Source organism: Amblyraja radiata, chromosome 3, assembly GCF_010909765.2.
Source record: "Amblyraja radiata isolate CabotCenter1 chromosome 3, sAmbRad1.1.pri, whole genome shotgun sequence".
In the NCBI taxonomy this organism is placed as follows: Eukaryota; Metazoa; Chordata; class Chondrichthyes; order Rajiformes; family Rajidae; genus Amblyraja; species Amblyraja radiata.
Window position 1 is genome coordinate 35,541,806 of NC_045958.1, and position 17,180 is coordinate 35,558,985.

Here is a 17,180-nt window from a genome sequence, read left to right on the forward strand (position 1 = left end):
TGGCGGTTGTGACTGAATTTGGATTTTAGAGAAAATTATTATTTCATGAACTATGAAAGAGGTTACCTTACTGTTGTCTGTGACTAATCGTATCACAACTGTTTCCATGTTACAACCCTGCCATGTTTATGTTAGACAGAGAATCATGTAGCTTCTAAATTTGCTTGTTTTCCACTTTTCTGTTTGTTAAATAATGTTTGTTTTAGTAGATTTAATTCTCCCAAATTAATTTGCATCAATTATCAAAATTGTGTAAAGGTACAAAGTCCCATAGTAAGCATGCATTTTACCTTTGTATCCCACATTTGAATCAGTATCCCTTATTGTTTGAAGTACTTTGCTTTGTTTCAATTAGTGCACCCCATTTTGGCCTGCCAGGAATTCCGAAAGACTAGCAGTTCGAATTGAAGGCAATGTGCAACCACAAAAGTTTTATTTCAACAAACAAGAAAATTGTTTGTTACTTCATCTGGAAAATAAGGTGAAGCGTTACAAAATATTGATTACACATAAGAGTAAATACAAGTCTGTTTAGTAATTAATGTTATTCCTTAAAAACATAGATATTTAATCATATCGTTGTAATTTATTTGAATTGATAAAGGTAATGTTATTAAATTTCCCTCGGTGTTGCCCAAAATAAGTGAATTTTTTTTCATTATCATTATCGTCTTGGTTATGTATATTATCTTTGCAATGCTAATCACACCTGTCTTTTTTATATTGCATTCTTGATTATTCATAATTTGTTTGACTTTTTTAATGTGCATCTGGCCATTTGCCCACTTAGCTTGCCAGCCTCTTATGAAGAAGATGGCTGAGCTACCTCTACATTTCATTAGTGTTCCCATTTTCCTTCATTTCTGTAACATGCAGAAATTCGTCAATCTGCGTTTTGACTGAACTTAGTAGCCTCCGCAGCCCTAGGATAGTGAATTCCAAAATTTGTCATCATGCGTTATGAAATTTCTCTTCTTGGTTCTAAACTGCTTCCCCCATATATTCCTGACTTTCAACTTCTCAACCACGCAAACATGCCCCCCTGCATCCAACCTGTTGCATCCTCTTACAATGTTTCAACAAGATCTTCTATCATTCTTCTAAGCTCGAGAAATTACAGGTCTTATCTATTTGATCACTCAAACACCAAAACATCTATCTGATTCAAATTAAGTCAAATTTATTGTCATATGCACATGTGCAGTGGTGCAGGTAGAATGAAAATCCTGTTTGCAGTGGCATCGCAGGCACACAGACTCAGACAATACACAAAAACATAAATTATATATAAATTACAAATTCTGCGGGAGAGTGAACTTACAGTGCATTCAGAAAGTATTCAGACCCCGTCACATTTTTCACATTTTGTTACGTTACAGCCTTATTCAAAAATGGATTAAATTCTTTTTTTTTTAATCATCAATCTACACACAATACCCCATAAAAAAAGAGAAAACGGGTGTTTAGAAATTTTTGCAAAGTAATTAAAAAGAAAAAACTGAAATATCACATTTACATAAGTATTCAGACCCTTTGCTTTGACACTCAAAATTGAGCCAAGGTTCATCCTGTTTCCACTGATTATCCTTGAGATGTTTCTACAACTTGATTGGAGTCCACCAGTGGTAAATTAAATTGATTGGACATGACATGATTTGGATAGGCACACACCTGTCTATATAAGGTCCCACAGTTGACAGTGCATGTCAGAGCAAAAACCAAGCCATGAAGATGAAGGAATTGTCCGGAGACAGGATTGTGTCGAGACACAGATCTGGGGAAGGGTATAAAACAATTTCTGCAGCATTTCAGGTCCCAAAGAGCACAGTGGCTTTCGTCATTCTTAAATGGAAGAACTTTGGAACCACCAGGACTCCTCATAGAGCTGGCCGCCCGGCCAAACTGAACAATCGGGGGAGAAGGGACTTGGTCAGGGAGGTGACCAAGAACCCGATGGTAGTGCAAGGTGATTAAAGAACCTGATGGCTGATGGGAAGAGGCTGCTCTTGAACCTGAAGATAACACTCTCTGGATTCTGTATCACCTTCATAATGGTAACAATGAAATGAGAGCATGGACATGGTGGTTTGGGTTGGAATGATTTTAGCTACCTTATTGAGGCAATGCTTCCTGTAGGCCCCTTAGATGATGGGGATGACCTGTGTTGGTGTGGTCAATGTACCTCACTTTATGCAGCCTCCTTTATTCCGGCATTCTTGGCAGTGATACAACCAGTCGGTATGCTCTCCCCTGTACATATATAGATGTTTGGGGGAATATTGGCAACATTTAAAAACTGCTCAAACATCTGAGGAAGTAGGGGATTGATGCTTTCTTTGTGATTGCATGACCTCAGGACAGATCATCAGATAAGTGCACGCATAGGAACTTGAAGCTGCTGACTCCCTCCACTGCCAACCTGCCAATGAAGACAGGTTCTTGGACCCTCAGCTTTCCATTCCTGATGCCAACAATCATCTTTTTGGTCTTACTAATATTGGTAGCAAGATTGGTGTTCTGGCACCACTTATCGATCTCCCTTCTGTATTTTGACATTACCTGTTATTTGTCCAACCGTGTTAGTATCATCAGCAAATTTAAAGATGGACTTGGAGTTACGTCTGGCGACACAATCATGGATATAGAGCGAGTAGAGCTGGAGACTGAGCACACAGCCTTCAAGTGCCCTTATACTAATGGTCAGCGATGAGACATTGGTGCCAATTCATATGTTTGAGGTCTGTTGATGAACTTGAGGATCCAGTTGCATAGAAATGGGCAGAGATTTAGTTCTGAGTTTGACGATAAGTTTAGAGGGGATGATGATGTTGAATGCTGAGCTGCAGTGTGTGTATAGACCAACCTGACATAAGTTTTCTTGTTGCTCAAGTGGTTGGGCGCAGAGTGGAGAATCAGCAAGATTGCATCGGCTGATGATTATTATGCTGGTAGGCAAATTGGAGTGGCTTCCAATACATATTAAGAGAAAAGTTGATATACTTCTTAACCAATGTATTGAAGCACTTCATCATTACAGACATAAGCGCTACAAGTCCCTGGGCACCAGTTTTATGAGTGTCTTTTCAGATGAGGTGGAGTCTTTGGACCGTGGTAGTGTGAGATCGATGACGTCCGCAAAAATTGTGAAATCCGGGAGTGATAAGTTGCTAGACACAAAATGCTGGAGTAACTCGGGGTCAGGCAGCATCTCTGGAGTGAAGGAATGGGTTGGAGAGAAGGAATTCTCGACCCGAAACGTCCCCCTTTCCTTCTCTCCAACCCATTCCTTTGCTCCAGAAGTGCTGCCGGACCTGCTGAGTTACTCCAGTATTTTGTGTCTTCCTTCAATTTAAACCAGCATCTGCAGTTCTTTCCTACACAGTGATGCGTTGCTATCACTTTGCTGAGTTAACAAAGTTGTAATATGACCAGATAATGGATTTCGTGCTATTCTCATCAATGTTGGTTCTCATTAAAAGTATACAAGTGACCAAAGTGAGAATGGATGGAAAACCAAAATAACAGAAGCTCAGGGCTAACCTTGCAGACTGCTCTGCAAAGCTTAAGTCAGTCTGCACTTTGTTTTTCTGTTGTGGAAGCGTGAGCAACGACTGCTGTGCACTAAGTTAGAGGAAGTGCAAGTGAATCAGTTTTTCATTAGAAAGGGCTGTTGGGTCTCTGAATGGTGGGAAATGAAGAGGTCAATGAAAACGTGTTTCATCTCTGGCAGTTGTATGGAAAGTACCATGAAAAGAGGATCCAAAGCAAGACTTCTTTCACAGCGTCCATGAAACTTCGTGATATTCTCTCCCACTTTGACAGTTTCATTTTCCCAAAATATCTAGGTAGCTAGAATCATGTTGATGACTATGTTAAATTTATTTAACAACTGGGCCTCTACAACCCTTTTGTTGGTTATAAATTCCAACGATTCATGGATAGAGAAAGCAAGTTACCTAAAGTTGGAGAATTCCATGTCGAGTCCATATCCCCACGTGCCTTAAAACTACCTCCATCGTGCCAGTGCCAAAATACTCCACTGCGGCAAGCCTCAACGACTTCCGCCCAGTTGCACTTACCCCCATCATCACCAAGTGCTTCGAGAGGCTGGTCCTGGCACACCTCAAAAGCTGCCTACCCCCCACACTGGATCCCTATCAGTTTGCCTACCGCAAGAACAGGAGTACGGAGGATGCCATCTCAACGGCACTTCACTCCGCCCTCTCCCACCTCGACAACAGAGACACTTACGTAAGAATGCTGTTCATCGATTACAGCTCAGCATTCAACACCATTATACCATCAAAACTGATCACCAAACTCGGTAACCTGGGCATCGACCCCTCCCTCTGCAACTGGATACTGGACTTTCTAACCAACAGACTCCAGTCTGTTAGGTTAGACAAGCACACCTCTTCAACCCTCACCCTGAACACCGGCGTTCCACAGGGCTGTGTGCTGAGCCCCCTCCTCTACTCCCTCTTCACCTATGACTGCACACCTGTACATGGTACTAACACCATCATCAAGTATGCAGATGATACAACGGTGATTGGCCTCATCAGCAACAACGATGAGTCGGCCTACAGGGAGGAGGTCCAGCACTTAGCAGCATGGTGCGCTGACAACAACCTGGCCCTTAACTCCAAGAAGACCAAGGAGCTCATTGTAGACTTCAGGAAGTCCAGGGGCGGCACGCACACCCCCATCCACATTAACGGGACGGAGGTGGAACGTGTTTCTAGCTTCAGGTTCCTGGGAGTCAGCATCTCCGATGAGCTCTCTTGGACCCACAATACCTCAACTCTGATCAAGAAGGCTCACCAGCGTCTCTTCTTCCTGAGGAGACTGAAGAAGGTCCATCTGTCTCCTCAGATCCTGGTGAACTTCTACCGCTGCACCATCGAGAGCATCCTTACCAACTGCATCACAGTATGGTATGGCAACTGCTCTGTCTCCGACCGGAAGGCATTGCAGAGGGTGGTGAAAATTGCCCAAAGCATCACCGGTTCCTCGCTCCCCTCCATTGAGTCTGTCCAAAGCAAGCGTTGTCTGCGGAGGGCGCTCAGCATCGCCAAGGACTGCTCTCACCCCAACCATGGACTGTTTACCCTCCTACCATCCGGGAGGCGCTACAGGTCTCTCCGTTGCCGAACCAGCAGGTCCAGGAACAGCTTCTTCCCGGCGGCTGTCACTCTACTCAACAACGTACCTCGGTGACTGCCAATCACCCCCCCCCCCCCCCCCCCCCCCCAGACACTTATTATTATTTATTCAAATCATTTGCTATGTCGCTCTTCCAGGGAGATGCTAAATGCATTTCGTTGTCTCTGTACTGTACACTGACAATGACAATTAAAATTGAATCTGAATCTAAATCTGAATCTGAATATCAATCAGTCAATCAAAGTATACTTCGTTTCAACCCCACTTGTTCTGTCTCCTAATATTTTATCAATTCATGTCATAAATTTACCTTCAATTAATGCATGCCCATTTTTGCTTTAACATTTTGGTACAGAACAATATCCAATGTCTTCTGTAAAACAATATTAGTAATATGAATTCTTATCCAACACAATAATTTTATTTAGCCAGATTAATGATGGGATGTGGTTTTGTTGGCTCTATGAAGACTGGGATAAGGAAAAAAAGAATGAAAATATCAAAATCAAATTTAATTGCTCTTGTTCTGGAAATGGTTTGGAGAAACATTGAACAACAACTGGTTAATATATGGTATTTCCTACCTTTGCCAAAGACCTGATGACTTTGAGTGGGAGAAATGGCGGTTAGTGGGTTACTGACTACAAACCCGAAACAAAAATCTTAATCTGGTCAGTCATTGGATGCGTGTTTAAGTGAAAGACCAGGAGAAACAAGAGTGCTTAAATTCAGGAAACTTGCTTTTCTTTTTTTCATCCCTAGAAGATTAAAACACCTGTGTCAATTTGATTAGAGGCCAGCATTTATTTGCATTGTGCTAATTTTTTCAGATATTGCTGTGCATTAGTCTGTAGTATTTGAAATCTTATTAATTAATGCGATTGTGCCTTTATTGCTGTAAGATTTGAATACAAGGGCAAAGATATCTTAATAAAATTATATTACTTTGGTGATGCCACATCTAGAAAATTGTGTTGTTTCTTTCATGCATAAGAGGTACAATTACTTTCAAGGGAGCGCTGCAAAGATTCAGACTGCTTCCAGAGATTGGCTGTTTATTTACTGGAGTTAGAAAAATGGGGCTGAGCTCATTGAAACAAACACAAATTGTCAGAAGGATTGGGAGTGTTTGTATGGCGATGATATTTCACCTAACTAAGTAATTTAGAACCAAGGGGCATTGGTCAAAAAAGGAATAGGCCATATTCCACAGATATGAGAAATGTCCTCTGGTGGTGAATCTTTGCAATTCTCTTTGAAAAGCTACAGACGTTCAGTCATTGATTGCTTTCAAAACATTTCTGGATATTAAAGATATCAGGGGTTTTGGGGCAGGGCAGGAAATTGGTGTTTGAGATAAAGATCAGCCACAATCCTGTTAAATGACAGGGCAGATTCAATGGAAGGCATGGCTTATTTCGGCTCTTTATATCACTTATGGCAGACCTATTTCGTTCAATAGGTTTTCGTTCAGCAACAGCATTTCGTTCAGACCGAAAGGTCTGAATGACAAATAAAGGATTCAATCAATATTTCTCATTTGTTAACTCAACTAAGAAGACTATTAAAAGCTGAATTTTGACTCAAATATTAATTTAGTGTACATTTGTTTCTAAATACGTCATGAATTGCTGTCCTCGCCTCAGAACTGTTTGCTTTGACTGTGCCCTACTCTCTTCTTAGTCATGATTATGCAGATAAGTACAGCTTCAATGCCATCTGTAAGTTCACCAACGTTGTTGGCTGAATCACAAATGGTGATATATCAGCTTGCAGGAGAGAAATATGTGGTTGAATGATGCCACAACAACATCCTCCCTCTCAACATCAACAAAACTAAGGAACTAATCATCGATTTCTGAAAGGGAAAGTCAGGAGACCACATGACTTTATTCTTTGGTGGGTCAGCAGCAGAGAGAGTTCACAGCTTCAACTTCATTAGCAAGAGACTGCAGAGAGTGGTGGATTTAGCCTGGTGCATCGCAAGTACTGTCCTCCCCATTAACTGAAGCATCAACAAGAGGTGCTGTCTAAAGAAGGCAACATCTATCATCAAGGTTCCCCACCATCTGGGACATCCCTCTAATTCTCACTGTGTCCATTGGGCAGAAAGGACAGAAGCCTGAAGTCCCACGCCACAAGGTTCAGGATCAACTACTTTTCTAGAACCATCAGAATCTTGAACCAACCATACATCCCTAATCCTACATCGGCAATGGAACACAACTCTTACACTTCTATGGCCTTGCTTTTAAATTGCGTTTTACACCAAAGTCTTGTTATTTTGCAGATTTTTTTCTTTTCACTGTCTTGTTGAATTTATGTGTAATTTATTTATAATTTGTTTAGGTGTGTTCTGAGTCTGAGACCTAAATGTTGCTGCAAGCAAGATTTTCATTGTACCTGTATCTCACTGTGCTTGTAGATATACGACCATTGACGCAACGTGACCGTCAATCCAATAAGATCTCGAGCTCCATTTCTATACTTGGTGTGTTTGGAATTTGCATTTAAATTAGGTGTTTCACAACACTGATTGCTTCTGATTGCCTTTTATATGTTATAGATTGGAGGCATCATAGTGGAAGTACACTTGGCAGAACATTCTACCTTGGTTACTTTTAAGAATTACCATGAAGGGGCTGCTCCATTCCTCATTATTAACCACACAGAGACAAAAACAGTGGAATATCATCAGAGGTATCTTTATGTATGAAGATCACTTGAGTGACAATCATTACTGAATAAAATTTCATATTTAGAAAGAATTGCATTTGAAAAGATTGGGTGACTTAAGTCATAATTATTCTATTAAAAAATTATTGGCTGTGTACATTTGTGCGATGGGTGAATATTAGAAAATAAGTACGTACTCTAGAAATTGCTGCTAATTATTGTAGTTGGAATATTTTATACTCAAACATTGCTGCAAGTGATACCTGTGGCATATCAATTTCATCCAGAGAGGGATCACAACATTTGGAAAGCTGGAGTCAGTATAATTTGTTCTTCATTGAAATATGTATTGATTAAATCGGACAATATCTTTTTGGGAAGAACTTGTGGCTTGCACCAATTGAGATTATAGAATTAATTACTGTCCCTCAATACTTATCCAATCAAATAGAACTGATCTTTAACGACCCATCATTTTAAAAAGGTGATTGAAAAGGAAATGAGGTAGTAGGTATTTGAACTATATTTCTGACATTTAAAAAAAAATCTGGGACTGTTTTAGATCTGGAAGCAAAGTCGGATAGCAGAATAGTTGGCAAATCAAAGTGTAGATGGAAGTTTTGCTCAGCAACTGGGGATGGTGTGGGAATCCTGCAATTCCAGGTTTTTAAGGAAGGATTAAGTATTTGATGGGTATTTGAGTTTGGGGCATGTTGACAGAGTTGGGGAAGAAGTGCTTTGGTCTGCCAACAGAAGGACTGGGGAAACTGAATCTTTCCTCTTCTGCTCTGGTATTGTCCATTTTCTAATACCCTTATTGACTTGTTTTGACTTGGACCATTGCTGTGATCTCTATCTGCTTTGAAGTATAAATAGTTCAAACGTTGGGGATGCGGTTAGATCCTTGTGTCTGACGATTGAATTTGTACCCCTTCCACCTTCATGCCATCAGTTCTCAGAATTCTATTTTAGCAATGAAATGGAAAGTATCAAAGTCAAAATGTATTTATTTGGTGTTCAATCTCCTCTGAGATAACTTCAGTAATTTGAAGCAGTTTATCAAACTTAATTCTTGACATTACAAATTCATAATTTATTAGCAGCAATTCAACTGTAAAGCCACATGAATTGGAGCCAGGTAAAGCAACTTACTATTCCTGGGAAGATCCCACAGGATCAAGGCTGCTGACGATCGGTTGTCAATGTGAGGATGTGGTAAAAGAGCTAAGCGCAGTAGAGGTAAGAATATAGAATATTTTTGCATAAGATTTCTATTTATGTCTTTTTTTCACTTTAATTCCAATTTTGTACTGTTATCATGTATTGTGTGCCTGTTCCAGTTATGTTTTAGTACAAAATCTTATAACAGTGGACGTATATGTTCATGTCTCGTTGCAAGCGCCACTTGCTGCAGTGCATTTGTCATTGTCTTCCAGTATTGCACACCTGCATATTGAGCAGAAGTTGAGAAATCTCTGCAGAGCAAATGCATGTGCATCTGACTTCACAGTTTGTCCGTGTATTCCATAAGTTGTTTTAAGTTCTGTGTTTGTTTCTGAATCTGGAGAGAGTTGAGGAGCTATGGATGGAGTGTACCTTAAGATCAAGCAATCCATTCTATACAGTGGTTGGGATTACGTACGGACAACTTGAGGGGAGAGGAATGATGCCAACTCCCCAGGAACAAGATTGACAATGAGCAATTTCATAAGGTTGTAAAACAGTTAAATGTCTAAGTATTATCGCAATATGAATTACAAGGCCTTCACACAAATCCTGTTTTACACTCCTTAAAGCTTAAGGAAACGATTAGCGCTCATCCATGATCTATTCAAAAAAGAGACAACGTCCCTTTTCCTTAAATCTTATAGAAACTTACAAAATTACAAAATTCTTAAGGGGTTGGACAGGCTAGATTCAGGAAGATTATTCTCGATGTTGGGGAAGTCCAGAACTAGGGGTCACAGTTTAAGGATAAGAGGGAAGTCTTTTAGGACCGAGAGATGAGAAAATCATTTTTTACACAGAGAGTGGTGAATCTGTGGAATTCTCTGCCACAGAAGGTAGTTGAGGCCAGTTCATTGGCTATATTTAAGAGGGAGTTAGATGTGGCCCTTGTGGCTAAAGGGATCAGGGGGTATGGAGAGAAGGCAGGGATGGGATACTGAGTTGGATGATCAGCCATGATCATATCGAATGGCGGTGCAGGCTCGAAGGGCCGAATGGCCTACTCCTGCACCTATTTTCTATGTTTCTATGTTAACTCTAGCTCATCTGTGTCTTGACTATTGCATCAATTTTGTGGTGTACATTAGTTGTTTCATCTGAAAAGATACAGGCTAAAAGGTTTAGCGTGTCAGAGCTTTCACTTTGACACTGCATTCCTTGAATAGTTACAGTTAAATTATAAATTTTTAGCTGTTTGAGGTTTTTTACTTTTCCAGCACTTGTTTGCCTTTCCCTCATTTGTTGTTTCTGCGCTTAGTTTAACCCCTTGAAACGTAATTATAAATATGGCCGATGTATTTTTACACTTGCCATAAGAATACAATACTTAGATCTTCTGTTTTACTTTCAGGACACTTTTTTTCCGTTGTCTATCGATAATGAGGATTTGTACATTGCGTCCTTCTTTGAGGATCTGCAGAGAATCATTCTGTTTACCGATGATGAGGGAATATTCAAACTTGTCCAAAAAAGTGACACAGCAGAAATGGTGGAACAGGAAATTATCTTGTCCTTAAGGAACTTAGGAATTTCATTGGTTGACAATTTGACAAAGCAAGAAGTGATCTACATTGGTATCACTAGGTGAATGTTTTAAGCATAATTTTGTAAAATATAATTTGTTGCTGACCCTAACCATCAGATTTCACATAGTTTCTAATACTTCATTTACTTTTATTACAGATCATTTCTAAGCTGGTTGAAAATATTACTCTTGAATAATTGTTTAAACAAATTTTTAAAAAAAAGGCAAATATGATGAGAACTGTCAAAATGACTCACTTCTGCGTTATTAATTTGCTGGGCTAAACTTATTTATTACTGTTTATATTTCAGTTCTGATGTTGTTTGGGAAAGTAAACCCAAAATCAAATCGCGTTGGAAACAAATGACTAGGAAGCAATCAGGTCAGCTGGAAAAGGTTTATAAAGAGTACATGGGAACCTCGCCTCTTGAAAGCCACGTTGCTGAACTTCCCTGTGAATTTCAGGTATGTTGTTAATTATATTGACACTAACCTGGAATACGAAATATATAGTGAAAGCAAGCAAATTCCTCGTGCTTCGCAAATGTCTTTTAATTTTCCTGAGCGTGTGTTTAATCTTGTAATCAATACAACCAGCTCTTCCCATATGTTAATCAATATATTAATATATAGAGAAATGCATAGCCTTGTGGTTCCCATCTTGGTTCAAGTAGATCACGAATAATGGAGAATGGAAAACTAGACCGATTTTCATAAGTGATAGGAGCAGAATTAGGCCATTCGGCCCATCAAGTCTACTGCCATTCGATCATGACTGATCTTTCTTTCCCTCAACCCCATTCTCCTGCCTTATCCTCATAACCCCTGACATCAGCAATAATCAAGAATCTATCTACCTCGGCCTTAAAAAGATCCATTGACTTGGCCTCCACGATCTTCTGTGGCAATAAATTCCACAGATTCACCACCCTCCGACTAAAGAAATTCCTCCTCATCTCCTTCCTAAAGGAATGTCCTTTAATTCTGAGGCTATGACCTCTGGTCCTAGACTCTCCCACTCGTGGAAACATCCACTCTGTCCAGGCCTTTTATTATGTAATACTACCAGAAAAATAGATGGTGCATCCTTGTTAGTGGAGAATATTTCTGATGTGAGCATCTCTGGTTTACCTACTTAGAGTCATAGGTCATAAAGTGTTGAAACAGGCCCTTTGGCCCAACTTGTCCACATCGGCCAACATGTCCCAGCTACACTAGTCCCACCTGCTCACGTTTGGTCCATATCCCTCCAAACCTGTCTTATCCATGTACCTGTCGCTTAACTGTTTCTTAAATGTTGGGATAGTCCCTGCCTCAATTACCTCCTTGGGCAGCTTGTTCCATACACCCTCCATCCTTTGTGTGAAAAAGTTAACCCTCGGATTCCTATTAAATATTTTCCCCTTAAACCTATGTCCTCTGGTCCTCGAATCACCTACTCTGGGCAAGGTACACTGTGCATCTACCTGATCTATTCCCCTCTCATGATATTATACACCTCAATAAGATCACCCAGCATCCTCCTGCGCTCCAAGGAATAGTCCCAGCCTACTCAACCTCTCTCTATAGCTCAGACCCTCTAGCCCTGGCAACATCCTTGCAAATCTTCTCTGTACCCTTTCCAGCTTGACGACATCTTTTATATAACATGGTGCCCAGAACTGAACACAATACTCTAAATGCGGCCTCACCAACGTCTTATACAACTGCAACATGACCTCCCAACCTCTCTACTCAATATGTGTAGGAAGGAACTGCAGATGCTGGTTTGAACTGAAGATAGCCACAAAAAGCTGGAATAACTCAGCGGGACAGGCAGCATCTCTGGAGAGAAGGAATGGGAATTCTCTACTCAATAGAGTGGACGACAGATGGCACAATGGGCTAAGTGTTCGGCTGGCAACCGGAAGGTAGCTGGTTCGAATCCTGCTTGGAGTGCATACTGTCGTTGTGTCCTTGGGCAAGACACTTCACCCACCTTTGCCTGTGTGTGTCCTTGGGCAAGACACTTCACCCACCTTTGCCTGTCTGTATGGAAGTAATTGTGTGAAGCACTTTGGGGTCAATGCAAGTTGACTAAAATGTGCTATATAAATAAAGACATTATAATACTCCGACTGATGAAAGACAATGTACCAAACCCCTTTTTGACCACCCTATCTACCTGCAACTCCACCTTCAAGGAACCATGCACCTGCACTCCAAGATCACTCTGCTCTACAACACTCCCCAGAGCCCGACCATTTACTGTGTAGGTCCTTGCATGTTAGACTTCCCAAAATGAAACACCCCACATATCTCTGTATTGAATTCCATCAACCATTCCTCAGCCCACCTGGCTAATCAATCAAGAACCTGCTGCAATTTTTCACAATCATCTTCACTATCTGCAAACTTGCTAATCTTGTCATATGTGTTCTCGTCCAAATCTTGATATAGATGACAAACAGTAATGGTCCCAGCACCGAACCCTGAGGCACACCACTCACTAGTCACAGACCTCCAATCCGAGAAGCAACCTTCCACCATCACCCTCTACTTCCTTCCATGAAGCCAATTTACTGTCCATTTAGCTATCACTCCTTGCATCCCATGCAATCTAACCTTCCAGAGCTGCCTACCATGCGGCACCTTGTCGAATGCTGTGCTGAAGTCCATATCTATCTATATAACTAAATGTCTCATCTTGACCACTTCCTGTCTGCGCTGTATATTGATTTCAGAAAAATCGCTACCCTATATCACTATGATTTTTGGCCATCTTACTTTCAGTCCTCCGCTGAGACAGCCCCGAGGATTTTTCCGATCGATAAAAAATAAAAAAGTTATGAGTGTTTAAAAAATCTTGAGATCAGCTGATTGGTCCTCACGCCTGTCAATCACCATGATGAAGGTAACGCCCCTTCTGGGGGGGGGGGAGCAGGACTATAAAACCCCGGTTGCCTGGACGTGAGTCAGTCACTCTGGAAGATCGCGAGGGTTTATTGCAATGTACTTGCAATAAATGATTTGTTAGCCCTTAATGAAAACGCAATGAGTTGTTTGGCCTGCCCTGTGCTTGAAACTGCAATGGAAATGGAAATTAAATGAAAATGCAATTAGCTGTTTGGCCTGCCCTGTGCTTGATACTACAATGGAAATGAAATGAAAATGCAATGAGCTGTTTGGCCTGCCCTGTGCTTGAAACTGCAATGGAAATGAAATGACAATGCAATGAGCTGTTTGGCCTGCCCTGTGCTTGAAACTGCAATAGAAATGGAAATGAAATGAAAATGCAATGAGCTGTTTGGCCTGCTCTGTGCTTGAAACTGCAATGGAAATGGTAATGAAATGAGAATGCAATGAGCTGTTTGACCTGCCCTCTGCTTGAAACTGCAATGGAAATGGAAATGAAAAGAAAATGCAATGAGTTGTTTGGCCTGCTCTCTGCTTGAAACTGCAATGGAAATGGAAACGAATTGAAAATGAAATGAGTTATTTGGCCTGCCCTGTGCTTGAAACTGCAATGGAAATGGAAATGAAATGAAAATGAAATGAGTTGTTTGGCCTGCCCTGTGCTTAAAATGAAAATGGAAATGGAAATGAAATGAGTTGTTTGGCCTGCCCTGTGCTTGAAATTGAAATGGAAATGAAATTAGTTGTTTGGCCTGCCTGAAACCACTAATTTCGGCCCACAAGGCCCCTATTAGCCGAGAACCCAGTCCCTTTTTACAAAATGCCCCTATTAGCCTAGGATGAGCATTTTGGCCCAAAAGGCCCATGCCAGGCCAGGAAAAGTACAGAAAAAGTGCCTTTCACTGAGATATCACTCTGATTTTTTTTTTTAAAGAGCCCCTTTGGCCCATCTGGCCTCAACTAGCCCAAGAGGTCCCTTCGGCCCATCAGTAAGTATTCCCCCTGCAAGTATTAAACCTCACCCCAGTATTTTTTTTCCTCTCGTCATTGGCTCCCTGTGAGTTCCAGGCCAGGATGGACTTTCCTCTTTCATTGCTATGATCTGCAGAAAAAGATGAAAAATGTCTAAAATTGATTCTCCACCCTCTCCCCCTTTTCTCTCACAGTCTCTCACCTGTTTTGGGCAGAATTTCTGGCAGTTTCTGAGCTGCCAGCCCACCAGGCCTGTGTGACTGAGCTGCCAGACCACCAGGCTTGAGTGACTGAGCTGCCAGCCCAAGCATCCATTCGGCCCACAATAAATAATAATAATGGATGGGATTTATATAGCGCCTTTCTAGAATACTCAAGGCGCTTAATAATAATGGATGGGATTTATATAGCGCCTTTCTAGAATACTCAAGGCACTTTACATCGCATTATTCATACACTCCTCAGTCACACTCGGTGGTGGTGAGCTACTTCTGTAGCCACAGCTGACCTGGGGCAGACTGACGGAAGCGTGGCTGCTAATCTGCGCCTACGGCCCCTCCGACCACCACCAATCATTCACACACAGGCAAAGGTGGGTGAAGTGTCTTGCCCAAGGACACAACGACAGTATGCAATCCAAGCGGGATTCGAAACGGCTACCTTCCGGTCGCCAGCCGAACACTTAGCCCATTGTGCCATCTGTCCATACTAGCCCTCTGGAAACCAGTCCCTTCGGCCCACAACACCCATACTAGCGCTCCAGAAAGCGCCCCCCCCCCCCCCACTGGCCACCAATATTGGAATTGGTGGAGAGGTGGAATATTGCGTAGGGGGACCAACCCTCCCGTGTGAACATGGGACCCAACGGGTCACACTTAGACTAGTATACATTTACAGCTCTACCCTTATCGACCTTTTTGGTCACGTCTTCAAAAATCTCAATCAGATTTGTAAAATACGACCTCCCACGTACAAACCCATGATGACTCCCTAATCTGCCCTTATCTGTCTAAATGCCTGTATATCCTATCCCACAGAACACTCTAGAAACCTTCTAACTACAGATGTTAAGCACACTGGTCGATAGTTCCCAGCATTTTCCCTGCAGCCCTTCTTGAATAGACGAACACCATTTGTTACTGTTCAGTCTTCCGGTACCTCCCCTGTATTTAAAGACGACTCGTAAATTTCAACCAGAGGTCCTACAATGTCCTCTATGGTTTCCCACAATGTCTTCGGATATATCTGATCAGGACCTGAATTTGATGCTATGAGACGGGAATTGGCTAGGATAGACTGACAAATGATACTTAAAGGGTTGACGGTGGAGATGCAATGGCAAAGATATAAAGATTGCATGGATGAATTACAACAATTGTTCATCCCTGTCTGGCAGCAAAATAAAATGGTGAAGGCGGCTCAACCGTGGCTAATGAAGGAAATTAGGGTTCGTGTTAAATCGAAGGAAGTGGCATATAAATTGGCCAGAGGAAGCAGCAACCCGGAGGACTGGGAGAAATTTAGAATTCAACAGAGGAGGGATAATTATGAGGGGGACAATAGAGCATGAAAGAAAGCTTGTGGGGAATAAAAAAACTGACTGTAAAAGCCACTTTAGATATGTGAAGATGAAACGATTAGTGAAGACAAATGTAGTTCCCTTTCAGTCAAAAACAGGTGAATTTATAATGGGAAACAAGGAAATTGCAGAACAGTTAAACAAGTACTTTCGTTCTGTCTTCATTAAGGAAGACACAAACAATCTCCCAGAAATACTCGGGGACCGAGGATCTAGTGGGAGGGAGGAACTGAAGGGAATCCACATTAGTCAGGAAATTGTAGGTACACAAAAATGCTGGAGAAACTCAGCGGATGCAGCAGCATCTATGGAGCGAAGGAAATGTTTCGGGCCGAAACCCTTCTTCAGACCACAGTCAGGAAATTGTGTTTGGTCTGCATCCCAGAGTACTCATGAAAGTGGCCCTAGATATCTTGGATACATTGGTGATCATTTTCCAATGTTCTATAGACTATGAATCAGTTCCTGTGGACTGGAGGGTAGCTAATGTAATCTAATGTAATGTGAGAGGTGAAAGCCAATGTAACCACTTTTCAAGAAAGGAGGGAGAGAGAAAACGGAATTATAGACCAGTTAGCCTTCAGTAGTGGGGAAGATGCTTGAGTGAAATATTAAAGATTTAATAGCAGCGTATTTGGAAAGCAGTGACAGGATCGTTCAAAGTCAGCAGGGATTTATGAAAGGGAAATCATGCTTGACTAATCTTCTGGAATGTTTTGATGTTGTGACAAATAGAATGGATAAGGGAGAGCCAGTGGATGTGATGTATCTGGACTTACAAAAAGCCTTTGACAAGGTCCCACACAGAGATTAGTGTGCAAAATTAGAGCACATGGTATTGGGGGTAGGGGTCACATGGATAGAGAACTGGTTGGCAGACAGGAAGCAAAGAGTAGGAATTAACGGGTCCTTTTCAGAATGTCAGGCAATGACTCGTGGTGTGCCCTAAGGTTCGGTGCTGGAACCCCAGTCATTTACAATATATATTAACGATTTAGACGAGGGAATTAAATTTGACATCTCCAAGTTTGCAGATGACACAAAGCTGGGTGGCAGTGTGAGCTGCGATGTGAATAATTCCTGGAATGGCGGGACTGACATATGATGAAAGAATGAGTCGACTGGGCTAGTATTCATGGA

At 41.5% G+C, this 17,180-nt stretch overlaps 1 protein-coding gene across 2 annotated transcripts in view; it reads left to right on the forward strand.

Annotated features, from left to right (window-relative positions):
• The window catches only part of vps13a (vacuolar protein sorting 13 homolog A), a 346,213-nt gene that overhangs the window by 225,457 nt on the left and 103,576 nt on the right, over positions 1 to 17,180 (forward strand). The window contains exons 51-55 of one of the 2 annotated variants that reach the window (XM_033017572.1): positions 356 to 481; positions 7,733 to 7,866; positions 8,946 to 9,081; positions 10,421 to 10,653; positions 10,906 to 11,059. In XM_033017572.1, the coding sequence (XP_032873463.1) occupies positions 356 to 481; positions 7,733 to 7,866; positions 8,946 to 9,081; positions 10,421 to 10,653; positions 10,906 to 11,059 (783 nt within the window). Of the gene's footprint in view, positions 1 to 355; positions 482 to 7,732; positions 7,867 to 8,942; positions 9,082 to 10,420; positions 10,654 to 10,905; positions 11,060 to 17,180 lie in introns of both variants that reach the window. The other variant, XM_033017571.1, reaches the window with a different exon arrangement.